The 14,570-nt window shown below is 38.3% G+C and overlaps 1 protein-coding gene across 4 annotated transcripts; it reads left to right on the forward strand.

The window, feature by feature from the left end:
- The first annotated feature begins 2,221 nt into the window (after window positions 1-2,221).
- On the forward strand, window positions 2,222-11,806 carry LOC131314944 (P-loop NTPase domain-containing protein LPA1 homolog 2-like). 4 transcript variants are annotated; one of them, XM_058343922.1, is made up of 8 exons: window positions 2,222-2,420; window positions 2,919-3,067; window positions 5,679-6,013; window positions 6,884-6,965; window positions 8,726-9,151; window positions 9,264-9,992; window positions 10,424-10,534; window positions 11,146-11,806. In XM_058343922.1, the coding sequence occupies exons 2-8, from the start codon at window positions 2,921-2,923 to the stop codon at window positions 11,539-11,541; spliced, it is 2,226 nt and encodes a 741-aa protein (XP_058199905.1). In that variant the 5' UTR covers window positions 2,222-2,420; window positions 2,919-2,920; the 3' UTR covers window positions 11,542-11,806. The 4 variants fall into 4 exon arrangements, with proteins under 4 accessions (XP_058199905.1, XP_058199908.1, XP_058199906.1 ...); XM_058343925.1 differs by having other exon boundaries at window positions 2,228-2,468; XM_058343923.1 differs by having other exon boundaries at window positions 2,228-2,454.
- Window positions 11,807-14,570: the final 2,764 nt, after the last annotated feature.

Genomic DNA, 14,570 nt, shown 5'->3' on the forward strand with positions numbered 1-14,570 from the left:
TGAGTGTCTGTGTGTTTATGGTACTATAGCAAAGTTATGGGTTGAGAAACTTAGTTTGTAAGTGCGAAAATTAGACGTAAATGCGCTTTATGTTTTTGTCGTAGCAGTTGAGGTAAATTCTGTAGGGGCTTTTTTTGGGAAATAGAAATCATTAGACAGATTCCTTAAATAAATAAATAAATAAATAACCCATCAAGTTGCCTCGCGCTCTCTTTTTACATATAAGATCGAATAGATGAGTCAAGTTGCCTTGTGCTCTCTTTTTTCTAGTGGTCACTGTCTGAAATTTAGAGATTTTCCCTCAACTAAATTTCGGGTTCGGAGTTTACTACATTTTAAGTGCTATTAAACCATATGAGGCCAACTTATATGCATGGAGTTGCCTCATCTTTAAATGGGTTCCAACTAGTAGACAGTAAAATTAGTCTTTTATAAATTGGTCGAAATTGTGCATAAATATTGACTTGAACATCGGAATTATTGAAAAAAAATAATCCGTAGATATTATGGAGATGCGAGGAGAAAGATATTAATGTGTTGAAACACATTAAGAGGGAGAAAGAAAAAAGAAGAAGAAGCATGCATGGTACTCCTATAGAAACACATTTATGGAAGACTATTGGCATTGGCCCACTTTACCACATTAAGATATTAGCTAATCCGATGATTTGGGATGATTTTGTTTTTAATTAATGAAAAAAATGATTCTCCACTCCTTGTCTCTTTCATTTTTCCCAACCGTATCAAACAAACTAGAAATTGCTTGTGCCAGAAGGCACGGCTCAAACGCGTTTTTGAATGAATTATCGAGTGTGTAATTTTTTTTCTTGGTCGAGGAATGTGTATTTAAATTCTGAAGATGATCCAACTTTCGAAGGTTTGAAATCTAAGGAGTACAACTATGCCTGTACCAAAATCACTAATTCAAAAGCATTAATATAAAACAATGAAAAACTTTCATGCACCCCCACACTAAAATTGCTAACCGTTCAGCACAGTATTTTTCTAACCATTCAGCATAGTATTCAGAAAGCCATGAAAGGAAATTGAGACAAAAAAAAAAAAGAACGGTATAGGCTAGAAAAGGGAGAAAAAAATTATGTCCGCTCAAAGCACGATATTGTAAAGAAAAATAAACTCACCTCAAACTGTAATTTTAGAGCAGAAATAGGGAACGTAGGATTGTTTTGCTACTTCAAAAAAAAATTAGCCATCGGTTTTGGTTTATTATGGGAAAATAACGTGTGGTGGTGGGGGGGTGTGGGTGGGTGGAGGGGGGAATATTGGTCACAAATTTCCGTGACTACCATGATTGATTAGGATAACTCTTAATAGAATTCAAATTCCTGGAATATTAGTCACAAATTACCATGATTGATTAGGATATTTTAAATTTGAAATTAGTGACTAATAAAAGAAAGGCATTTCAATTAGTGACTAATTTCCAAGAATTTTCCATTCAACGGTTGAAAAATATGTATCAATCCAGCGGTGCAAAATATATAGATTACCTAATTCCATACTAAAGACCAATTTATTTATTATTTCAAGGCTCACATATTTAATTTATCTCTACCATTAATTCTATTTTTAGTTATACTTTCAAAAAATAATTCAACAATATTCAAACCACCCAGAAATTACCAAAGATTTTGGGTCTAAAATAGAGTAAAACTCAAAAGGAAGGAGCTCCCGCCATCCGTACACGCATCCGATGCTCCTCGACTTATTCGAAATTACAACTCCGCCCATAGATTCTCCAACCCTTCTACAGCCACCGACTGTGAGACCAATCTCAGCGTGACACAACGCAAGATCCACTACGGGTCTTGTACGAAAAATCTAAGCTGTTCTATAATTTAAAAAACAGAGTGGCTAATAGAAAAATAAGCTCAATTCAATATATGTGGGCGTTCAATTCAATGTTTTCATTTTTCATTCAAATTTTAGAATCCTGAAATCTGAACGAAAAAGGAAAAGATTAAATCGAGTACCTACAAATATTAGATTAATTTGATTTTTCACGAAACCACTTAGATTTTTTTTTAACTTATTGAACGGCTCAGATTTTTTGTGAAAGACCCATAATAAGCCCCGCATCGCCATCGGTGCGAGATCGGTAATCCATCGGTCCGTGGCCATAGGATTTTCGCAGATTCTCGTTGTAGGGACCCAAGGGCTTCCCTCAACCTATAAATACGCGTCATTAGGAGTTTTGTCGTGGCAGCTTCAATTCGCATCCTTACAAAACCGAAATCGGACACATTGTTTAGAGAGAGAGAGAGAGAGACTTGTGGAGCGTTACTGGCTGTGATGGTGAGAGACAGAATGGCGAATCGCTCTCTTCTTCTCGAACCGTTCGGTTCCTCGCTTTCTCATTATTCTTCTTCTCCAATCTGACCCATTTTGATCTTCATCAGGCACTAATCTCTCTCTCTCTTTCTCTCTCATTATGTGAGGCTTCCTATGTACTCTGTCACTCTCTCTGTCTTTCTTTTTTTGGAATCATAGATTGATATGTTTCGTTATTCTTATACATAGAATTAATGAATTTTTTGTGTGGATTCTTAAGTACATATCTATTCATGGATTTCCCACGTTTCAAAAACCGTGTTTGATTCTATTGCAGAAAGGCGATCGTCCACGCATTGTCACTTTGAACGTTTAATTCTTTTGCGGAATGCTACGAATCGGAATGCAGATAGAAGTGCACAGATTTGGACATAAATGCATCCTGAACCGTTTGACGCGCCGGTATCCGGACGTGTCCGGATCTGTGTGCTTTTGGTCTGTGTCAGTAGTATTTTTGAATTCTTTTTCTAAAATTGTCACTTTTGTTTTTTGTTTCGTCCCTCGGATTCTGTATTGATTTTGGTCGGTTAATTGATTTGTTTGTTTTGGTTGGTTGGTTGGTTCAGATATGGGAGAGGTGACAAAGCTGTTGTATGTAGTTGTTGTGGATGATGGAGAGAAGAGGGAGAAAGGGAAAGAGTCGTTCCGATACACGCGCCCCGTTCTGCAGAGCACTCTGCAGCTTATGGGATGCAAAGCTCGACATGCCTTCAAGGTTGTACTTGCAATCCAAATTTTCTCTCTCTTTAATGTCCCTGTGGTCTGTTTCGGTGTGCAAATTTACAGTTTTGTGATCTTCATATGGAGAGAATAGAGAATTTGATATTTCGATTTTTTGTTTTTGGTTAATTTTTCCGTTTTGTGAGCTTAATTGTCCCTTTCCTGGGCAATGACTGATAAGGTCTCCTCCACATTATAGGTTTTGTGAAGTTGTCCTTTGTCTGTGATAATAGGAGGTTATCAACTTCCTTGTTCAAAAAGAACATAAAAATAGGAAAAGATAAAAAGGAAACAAGGGAGGCTATCAATTTTAGCAATATAGCATGCCAATTTACCATAATGCATCATGAGCGTAGTTTGGGGTTGGACTGTTGTCCCTCGAGACTTCTACTATCACTTTCGACAACGGGCTCCTAGTCCAGCAAGCGAGTTGCAGGCTTGCTTTGGCAGGGGTGCCTAGAGTAGTAGTGTCTGGTTAGCATGTACTCGTGTCTAGCTTGTGTTAGTTTTGGTTCAATCCTGTTTTTTTGCGATGTAATCTGTGCTGCCTTCGGGCTTCTCCATTATGTAATGGATTGACGTTTTCGAAAAAAAAAAAAAAGGATGAAGCCAGGAATCGGACTTCGAGGGGCCAACATTAATGTTATAAATAAAATAGAGGTTAACTTTTAAAACAAAATGTTTTCATTCAAAACTTTATGATAGTTATCTTATAATTGCAATGTAATCAGAATAAGTGGAGTGACGCCATGTTTTGGGAGGAACCCCCTATGGAGGGAGGATAAAAGAGGGTCATTTTGTATGTATGCATGCATATGTGTACCGGTTCTACTCACAATTTTTTGTGGGACCCATTTTAGAGTCCTACACAAATGATCAGAGCCGTTCAATTTTTTTAAAACGTATTTTCAAGGGTTCTCATAAAAAATTAGCTCATTCAGATATCGGTAAGTGCTTGATCCGCTCATTCAGTTGGTTCTTGTCAAATTTGATAGCATAAAATTGAATGAGCTGATCAAGCCCTTATCGATATCCATATGAGTTGATTTTTTACGAATCCCCTTAAAAACATGTTTCAAATAAATTGAACGGCTCCGATTATTCACGTGGGGCTCTGATTAGTGTTGTGTTAAATATTTTGTGAGTGGAACCGGCCCCATATATATATATATATATATGAAAATTTCCAATAATATTACGGGTACTCTTGTAGTTATTAGAAAGTTGACGGGTGCGATATGCCCATGGTCCCCCGGTTCATCGATCCCCTGCTATGAAGTCCCGACACCTCTAGAGGTCGAAGTATCACAGTGTCGGGACACGTATGGGACACGTGGCGTGTGCCATAATTTAATTTAAATTTTTTACGGGGACACGGGAGGACACGGATGGGGACACGGCAGGGGCCAAATTGTAATTTTTTTTAAATTTTGGGACAAATTGTAATTTTTTAAAAATTTCTGGGTGTCAAACTAAAATTATTTATTTTTTATATAAATATAAATAAATAAATATACACGTGGCGTGTCCCCTGCCGTGTCCCCATTTTTTCAGAATTCCCATGGCCCCGTGTCCGTGTCCGTATCGGTGTCAGTATCCGTCTCCGTGCATCATAGGTCCCCTATATAGCTCAACCAAGGTTTGAATACTGTACGGCGTACCTGCCAGCCTATGAATGTTTAGTAAAATCGGTACCTCACCCCCTAGTTTCGTTCTGGTTCAAACACCAATTGGTACCTCACGTCAGGTCTAGAAAATTAACAGTTCAGTCATATGTTGGACTGGAGACTATCCCTCTCCTCCTCAAAACATTTTTTCATTCAGTGTCGTTGATCCTTTATTTTGGGGAATTCGCTTTTCTTTTTCAATTTTTTACTAGCACATACCATAGCTTGCTAAATAGTACTCTCTCTTAATAACCAGTTATGGCCTTGAGCTTCTTAGCTCAGGGCCGTGGTTGAGATTACTTTTCAATTGAACGTTCATTTCACACTTCCCTTATTTGGATTACTTTTTTCCATTGCTATGGAGTAGAATGTCAACTGATCTCATCCTTTATTTTTTGCAATTTGTGATCAGCACCTCTTCCTTTACGATTTTAGCTTGTTATTACTTGTAGATAATATAAATTGAGCTCTTGGAATGGGTTGACAATTGACATTATATTGTGTACCCTTTTTTTCCTTTTTCTACAAACAATGGAATTTGTCACTTCTATGTTCTAACTATAGTTATGCTTTTACAGTGTCTTACCAATGGGTCGCTAGATGAGATTGAAGTCTGCTAGTTTTTGTTGCCTTAGAGTAATATGCATGTTTTGTATCCATCGTGGCTGTCTTTGTTGTCATCGAGACCTTCAAGACTTAATTTTCTGGCTTGTTATTATTAAAATATCTAGTTTTGCAGTAGGCATACTTCAGGCCTTTTAAGTTGGACCTACTAATGGAAGATGATTGGACTAGGGATACAGAGCAGAATCTAGAATCTATGAGGACCATCGTAACATATTCTCCTTCAGTTAGTGATATATCTTGATGTTTCTTTAAATTGCAGTGTTTCTAAGGCTTTGGCAAGTTGCACTAACATTATCTTTCTGTTGTTATCAGATAAGCCGAAGGGTCTTCGAATTGATGAAAACTGAATTCGCAGTGGATGCTTGGGTTTCAACAGGAGTCGAAATTTTGGAACTAGATGCTTCAAAAGGACAGTCCCAGAAAGAAAATGGTCTGTGTAATAGTGGTTGTGCTGAAAAAATAGATGAGGGCAAACATGTGGTGCCAGAGAAAGATGGAAAAAGTAAGAGCAAACCATTTGTATCGTACCATCGTCGCACCACTGTGGTTGTGAGAAGAAAAACTTTCTTAGATGTTGTGTGTGATGCTCTGGCTGAATACAAGCATGTAGGCCCCAACCAGAGAGCGGACTTGCTTTTAGCTTGCAGGTACACTTGTGTAACTTAATGTACCATTAATATATAGTCCTAGCTCAAGAGATCGGTGGCCACTACCATTGCGAAAGCAAGTAATTCTGGTGACCCTGTAAGCTTGCAGTTAATCATTCCATATCAGAAACTACTCTGCACTGTTTTTGGTACAACATAACACCAGTCAGTCCTAAGGCCCAATTGCCGTTCTCCTTGTCCTATTAATCTTTGTAACAACTTCAGAGATTAATGAAATTTTTCTTTGTTGTTCAAAAAAAAATAGTCCTGAGGCCCAATTGAACTGTTCTGGAAATTTAATGTTGATTCTCAATGAATTTTTCCCTTTCTAACCAAATAATAGGAAATGGTTTCCTTCCAACAAGAATGACATCCTCATAGGAGGGGCAGCTACTAGTAAATTTGAATGCAATTTCTGAACACTATTTATTTCTTTAAAGTTAGCTTTGTACAATGTTATGTAATTGTTTTTTGAACTGGTGGCACATATGGCCATCTTGCTTGATCGTATTATTTGCCATTTTTGCGCGTTATTTTTAGCCGTCTTCCTCAATAATGAATACATCCACTGTCATGTAGCTTCTAGGAGCAAGATTATTAATTTTTTTTTGCATGTGGACTCTCGTGCTCGGTCAATGTATAAAATTGTCATAATGAGAGGATGAAACTAATTTGGAGGTATAAGGATTATTTTGCTTAATCCATCACCACTCCATTGCCTTGAACAGGTGAACTGAGATGTTGATCGCTTGATCTTGCATTTCTAAAGGAACTTGTGGCTTGTGGATTGGAGTGTTAACCATTCTTTTCTCATAAAGTACTCATATAAGTTCTCTTTCCAACTTATGATAAATTTTCCTATGGTTTCAGAATTCGGGAAAGGAAGGAATCTGTAACCGTGCTTCTGTGTGGGACCAGCGGCTGTGGAAAATCTACGTTGTCTGCGCTCCTGGTATACCTTTTGTCGCGAGAAACACTAGTGTTCTTTTCAGAATATGAGACATGGAGACTTATATGTTGTTCTTCTGCCTTCTTTATTGTTCAATTTTCCCGTTTTCCTTCTTTCCAGCAAATTTTAAGTTTATTGTTGTGTGAGTTTTACTCCAGACTTTATTTATATTCATGCTTTGGATAGACACAAAATCGGGCTTTTTTCAAACATGCATGAATGGATTCCAGTAGGTGATTATAATGCATGTCGATCGTGAGATCTTCTCATCCGTATTAGATATCGTAATTTGTCGCTTATTGTGTTATTTTTGAGTTTTTATATGAGTAAAATAATCTCTAGCATATCAACCAAAGTTGGGAAGTTTGTCTTCCTTGTTATTGTCCCTGTTTGGTGAGTTTTTCCTTTTCACCCTATGGCTGAAATGTCTCTGGAGGACTGGGCTTTATCCATAATTCATTTAGGCGGGTTTATGAACTGAGATGGGCATTTACATATTTATATTTAGTCATTGAAAGCGGTTTATATTAGTATGAATTTAGTGGAGGTATTGGGGTTATTCTCTGTTTCTAGGAACATTTAGGTTTAGAAAAAGTTATATCCTGCTAGAAGCTTAATGTATCTGGAATTCTTTGCAGACCTTGAATGACCACCTTTCTGTCAATATTTCCTATTCACCAATATTAGGTTTCACCTTCTGTCTTTTTGTTGCTATCATTTATTTCCTTCTATGAGTCGGATGTCACCAATATTAGGTTTCACATTTTGTCATTCTGTTATCAATGAGGAGATCTTTTTCCTTCTATGACTCAGATGTCTCGTACTTTGTAGATGGATTTGATTAAAGGAAATTGATACAAGGAATATTGAATGGTGATATGGGTGGAAGTTTCCGAGGAATATGATAAACAATTTCGTTGCAGGCCGCGAGAACGGTTTGAAATTGAGGCAAACTCCAAAATGCTAGAAATGACCTGAAAATAAAACGGGTCAGCGTCATATTTGTTTGCAGGTACATAAACTGTTTGATAGAAGTTATGGACCCTTTGTAGAAGTCATTATAAGGTCCAATTCCAAATTGATTCCCTTTCTCTGATTCCTCCTAAATTGCATTGATTTGTCGGAAAGACTTCATTTGAATTTCTCATGGAGATCCAAATCTAAGCTTCAATCCTATAAGCTATGTTACATGGATCCTTCATTTTGGCTCAAGTACCCGTGTCGATGTGTCCGACACGCGTATCCTTTTGGACACTCGGATCCTCTAATTGTTAAGATACTTACAGAAAAGGAATATCAAATTAGCTAGAGAAGCGATATTTCGAGTATTTAACATAGATAGGAAATAGGGAAATAGAAAAAACATAATTTTCTTAACCCTTTCTTGTTTAAATAAATTTGCAAACATAGTTTACAGTATATAATCTGAGAAAATTATGATATATATTATACAAACAAGAGTTCAGGACGTGTCCCCATCCCTGTACCCAAGTTGGGGACACATATCCACATATCCTAAGATTTAAGTTTAGGAAGGTCCAACGCTTGAACTTGCACCCGCACCCGATACTCACACCCAAGTCCATGTAAGCACTCATGCGCAAACATCTCCTTTCAAACCATCAATTTACATGAATTTAATTTTGCTTCCAAGGTTGATTGCACCAGTCTTCAGTATGCCAAAATCATTGTACATTGAATATATTTGATCTCAAAACATTGAAAAAAAATATAGATTTGAAACTTCCTAATGTTTTTTCCAGGCTAGCCGGTTGGGAATCACAACTGTTATATCAACTGACTCAATCCGGCATATGATGAGGAGCTTTGTAGATGAAAAACAAAATCCCTTGCTTTGGGCTTCAACATACCATGCTGGCGAATGCTTGGATCCAGAGGCTGTTGCAGCAGCAAAAACCAAAAGGAAAGCTAAAAAATTAGCTGGTGTTTCAAAGCTGCTGCCAAAAGAGAATGTATCTGATGGTTCTAAAGTTGGGAAATCTGATTCACGATCACCAGAAATGGGTCCTCGTTCTTCTGAATTAATCAGTCCAAGACAAATGGCCATTGAGGGATTTAAGGCACAAAGTGAAATGGTGATCGACAGTCTTGATCGGCTGATCAGTTCCTGGGAAGAGCGAAAGGAATCTGTAGTAGTTGAGGGTGTCCACTTAAGCCTCAATTTTGTGGTAAGTGTAATGCATGTATATTCTTTGACTAAAAGTCAACTGTTGTTTCATGATACACCTATCCCAGTTTCTAGTTATTAGTTTCAGTTACTAGTTGTATTATGCTTTACAGATGGGGCTTATGAAGAAACATCCTTCAATCATACCATTCATGATATACATATCAAATGAGGACAAACACTTGGAAAGATTTGCAGTTCGAGCAAAGTACATGACGCTAGACCCTGCTAAAAACAAGTATGTAAAATACATCCGAAACATCAGGGCAATCCAAGAGTATCTTTGCAATAGAGCCGACAAGCATCTGGTTCCAAAAATTAACAATACCAACGTTGACAAGAGTGTGGCTGCAATCCATGCAACGGTCTTCAGCTGCCTTAGAAGGCGAGACGGCGGAGAGCAGATTTATGATCCTGCCACAAATACAGCTCCTGTGGTTCAGGAGGAATACACAAATCAATGTGCTGCGAATTCATTGAGCTCCAAGGGTATGCTCCAACTTATTCAAAGAAAAGGTTCAACTAGGCATCTGATGGCTCTTCTGAATATCGATGGCTCTGTGGCAAAGGCTTGGCCAATTGACCGAAATGGCAAGCCCATTATGAGCAAATCTACTGAGAAGGGGACTGGGACACAAATGTATGGGCCATTAAAGATTGCCAAGTCTGAACCCATTAATCTTCAGTTTGGTCACTTTGGGATCAGTGCTTGGTGGCCCGGTGATTCTTGTGGCACAAGTCACGCCAGCAGTGTTGATGGGTCAAGGGGTGAGGTTACTGACAATGGAAGTAGGTATTATTCTTCCTGCTGCAGCTCAATGTCAGATGGACCGGCCAAGAAGGTAGTTAACCTCTTTAGCCCTATATTGCATGGAATCGGTTACTTGTGTTGCGTTCTGATACAAGAAAGATTCATCTAGTTCTCATGTGAAGGACACTCTGACTCTACAACTATAAATATTTCTCACTACGTTTTATGCTCTTCTTTTTTCAGTTTCAACGTTTGAAATTTCGTGCATGATATGAAAGTTTCATGCAGTAAGTACACAATAAACCGGAAACTTGAAAATGCATCGCAGTGAATGTCCAACTAAACATCTCAAACCTGTATCTCATGCCCTTACCCAGAGTAAGAGTTTGATACGGGTACTTCATATGTTTTCATTCCCGCCTCAAAGCTAGTAGTTATTCACCATAATGTCCTCTGAATCCGTCGCCATTAAACAGTGTTTGTGTTGTGGCATTGTTCTGATTATTATTTTCATACTTTCAGCTCAAGGAGGAGCATTCTGTGCATGGCAGTGATGAGGAGGTTGATGATCCTTCCGAGGCGGACAGCGATGATGACCTTAGTGATGATGGTCAAAAAGAAATTCCCGAAGAGGTAAGAAGGTTGTCCTCATTATGGAATCGGTCTGCATCGTCCTTATCTCTCATGTTACATGTCACTTTCCAGCTTGCAAAGCAATAACCTGTGATAAAATCTTAGGCAAACATACATTATATGTGCTACATGGTGGATGCGCGAATATCTTCCAATAGGGCCAAAATGAGTCATATTAGGGTATGCAGTCTAACGTTGGTGATAATGTCAATCGAAACTGCTGATAAAAAAAATAAAGAAAAAGAAATGTCAATCGAAACTAGATATGAGCTGTTCAATGGCTGATTAGCAGTAATCACTTTATACATCGAGCTTTTGTATTCAGTTGCTCTACACTAGTGCAGTTGAGAGGAGATAAATGGAATTGGAGTTTCTTCTTTCATGTCGGAATGTGGGATGACAAATAGAGGTTGCCAATCCCAGAGTTTAGGGCCTTAGTCCCGGAGTTTAAGGCCTTAGGCACATGCCCGTAGATAATTAAAGATTCCAGTTCCTTGGATTGAACTTGAAAAATACAAACGGAACTTAACTATACAAAGGCAAATTGGCTACTTTCCAAAAAGAGTATTTAAAGAATTTAAGGTGCTCATGTCAAACTCTGTACTTTGCAGATGGAGGGCTCTGTAGATGAGGGCTCCACTCAATCAGACGAAGAGTACGATGATCTCGCAATGCAGGATTTCCAAGAGAATGGCTACTGGTGTGATGATGAGGAGTTCAAGGATAAGGAAGTAGTGCCTACATCTGGGGAAGAACCAACTTATGAGGTTCCTAGTATTTTTAAAGATACCCATAGAAAAAGTCTTGATCATTTCTTGAGGACAAAAGGCGAACTGCTTTCTGAACTACCTTGCTCTTACTCTTTTCTAGCAAGGGACAACAATGAGAAGAGAGTGCCATGTTTTGGTAATTTAAAACTGAGAAAACGTTCTCAAAGTATACCGGCTTTTGGAAAGCATGGTTCAGTGACCAAGGATGCCATTCTCTCCGGAACCCCTCGGAAGTAGCAGAAAATTTTGGTGTAGAGGTTATTTAAAGAGTAAAGTGCATCAGTTAGTGTCTCATCTTGCAATTTTGTTGTTGAGCATGGTTTTAACTATCCCTGATAGATGATCTGTGGTCGGAACAAAAGTATAGAGGTTCATGATGCTGCGAAATGGGACAACTTTTTGCTGCACGATTGTACCATTGACATTCCTTTTGTGTAGATCGAAGATCTATGGAGAGATTTACAAAGGAAAGTTAACATTGATGAAAGGAATAGGTTCTTCACTTTACTGTCTTTCATTATTCGTTTACCTTTTTCTTTGTAATATAGGCACAAGCTTATTCACTGACGAAGTAAAGAAATTCTTTACTGAGAAAATGACACGCGGCATTCCATGTTTTCAAAATGGCCGCGGGAGTTTGATGCAAGATTTTGATTCATGGTTTGATTGTTGAGAGATTTGGCTTATAGCTCTTTTCTAGTCCTGTTTCGTAATTTGGCCTTGAAGTAGACATGCCCCAACTGAAAAAGTCAAGATTAATTAGGATATCTTTTTTACCGTTACTCTTTTCCAAGGTAGGGCAATAAGGGGTCCCTAGAGTCCTTGTTAAGATAGATTTTGGCTGTACTACAGTATCTCTTTCTCTTTACGGTCCTTTTGTTACAGGCATGCCATGCCACCCTTTAATTTTGTACCCCAACTGCAAGGCCTATTATCAGTTGGTTTATGGAACCCCCTATAAGAAAATGGGGCCTAAAGTGGGCTTTATTTTCAAGGAGGTTTTGCTTTCAGAAGGAGGAGAGGTACTCCCTCCGTCCCATAATGTTAGACATTTTCGGAAATATTGCGTGTTATTTTTAAATTGCCAATATCTTTCAATCCATAATGTTTTATGCGATTTTCTAAACTTTGTTTAATATAATAAATTAAGACCTATCAAACAAAACATTATAGAGTACATAATTTTTTCATAGACTGAAATAGTGAAAATGTCCAACTTTTTTAGACCGATGGCATACTACTTTATTCTGTTATTATGTAATCACAATCCTTAGCATGAAAGATTCCAAACCACTTCCATACTCAATGGGGAAGAAATTCCCTAGAACTATCTTTATTTCCTAGTAGTTTTATGCAGTTCCATCTAACCAAAGCAAAAGCTACCTAGACCGAGCCAAAAATAAAGTACACTCTCCGTCTCTTTTTAAGTGTCTTACTTCGTTATTCTAACTTATTAAAAAGGCATCATTATTACACCTTCCACATCAATTTTTACTTTCACTTTCCCTCCTTACCTTTTATGGAAACATCATCATTATATTTTTACTCACTAACTTTTCAAAATGGAATCTACTTTTATGAGCAAAATGGAAAATTCACCGACTTTTACCTATTAAGTTTACAAAATGGACACTTATTAAGAAATAACCCAAAATAAAATACTGAATTCTAAAAAAGAGACGGAGGGAAGGAACGGAGAGAATATCTAGCAAATCTGGAAGTCTAATGTGGCCTGAGAATCTGAACCACATAGGGAAAAATAATTTAATAATTCCCACGCTACTGAGCAAATATCCCCACCATTTTGTTTTATCAGAAAAACATTGTTAACTTGAAAAATAAGAAGTATAACGAAATAAAAAGACATTAGCTCCATAACATCCAAGCAAGAAATTTACTCCATATACTTCTAAACAAGAAAAAAAAAGAGCCAACAACCGATAAGGGAAAGTTTGCAAGATGCCAACGAAAACCCGACATGACATCATGGTACTAAATCGAGGCCTCCCTCATAAGTGCGTGGTCTCAACCAAATAAGACTTTTAGTTTTTCGAGGGGAAAAATCTTTCCACTATTGTAATACCAAATAAGCCTTGAATGTCATGGTATTAAAGTGTAGTTAATTATACTCGCAATTCACAAGTTATGATTCAATAAATATACTCTTGTCAAATGGTATGGTTTGAAATCTGCTCATCCTGATCGTTTTTGGGATCTGCTTGTTCGCGGATCCACGGCGGTGTTGCAAGTTTTGAGCTCTCGCGGCCGTGAGGGCCCTCTGCGATCTACCCTTTCCTTCCTACTCCTCCTTCGCGCACGGCGGTGGTGTGGGCCTCTGTTATCCTCCCCTCGCCTCCTTTGCCGTCTTCCTTTCAACAGCCGGTATACTCAGTTGGGGTTGCCAATTCGGTCTAACGGCGTCACGGGGATTCGCCACTCACAGCTTGGCGCGGCTGTTGGCGTGGTGCTTTGGCTCTCTGGGCGTGGGTGGGTGACTGACGTTGCGGCGTTGCTATGGCAGCGGCTGGTTGGTGTATTGCTAGGGTTTCTGTTTGGTGCTTTCATTGTTGGGCTTTGACCCATTTAATTGGGTGTAGGCTTTGTTCCATTAACCCCCAAGTTTGGTTTCTTGCCAAAATTGGGTTTGAGTATCTGATGGACATAGATAGGATTATGCTTAGCTTCGTAGCTCTCATATAGGTCTCGAGCTAAGAATATAATGTCATCATTTTTTATCTTATTAATTTTAAAATTCCTTCTCCTCTCCCAGTCGCCCACCACCCAAACTCTCTCTTCTCTCATTTCCTCTACTCTCCTATTTCATTAGTGCAAGGGGTTGAGACTTTCTCCTCATTATTTTTGGACTCGAGGGCCAAATTTAGAAATTTAGATCAATCCAGTTTCTTGGACCAGTTCAAGGACACAGTGGCGGCATTTGCAGTAGCTTTAGCCTTCCATCTACGATGGGAACAAGTTCAAATTGGTGTGGTGGGTCCATCCAGGAGAGTTTGCTCTATGTCCAGACCACTCCAGTTTTGGCCATTCCAATCCCTTTCACGAGTGTGATCGACGGATCTGACTCCGGCGTCTTATTCCAAGAGGCTTTCCTTTTTGTTTTGTTTTATTTATTGTATTTTGTTTTTCTTTTTGTTTTTTCTATTTTCAGACCGGTAGTATTCACTTTTTACTGTATTTTTCTAATATATAATATCTGAAATGATCTTGTTCGTCAAAAAAAAAAATCCGTAACTGGTAATGGTAACTGT

This window comes from Rhododendron vialii, chromosome 13a, assembly GCF_030253575.1.
Source record: "Rhododendron vialii isolate Sample 1 chromosome 13a, ASM3025357v1".
Classification (NCBI taxonomy): Eukaryota; Viridiplantae; Streptophyta; class Magnoliopsida; order Ericales; family Ericaceae; genus Rhododendron; species Rhododendron vialii.

Excerpts from the sequence above, each read along its gene's own strand:
- LOC131314944 (XM_058343922.1), top strand. The coding sequence starts at position 2,921 with ATGGGAGAGGTGACAAAGCTGTTGTATGTAGTTGTTGTGGATGATGGA. Across the intron at positions 3,068-5,678 it reads AAGCTCGACATGCCTTCAAG|ATAAGCCGAAGGGTCTTCGA; the intron begins GTTGTACTTGCA and ends TGTTGTTATCAG. Across the intron at positions 9,152-9,263 it reads ACTTAAGCCTCAATTTTGTG|ATGGGGCTTATGAAGAAACA; the intron begins GTAAGTGTAATG and ends TATGCTTTACAG.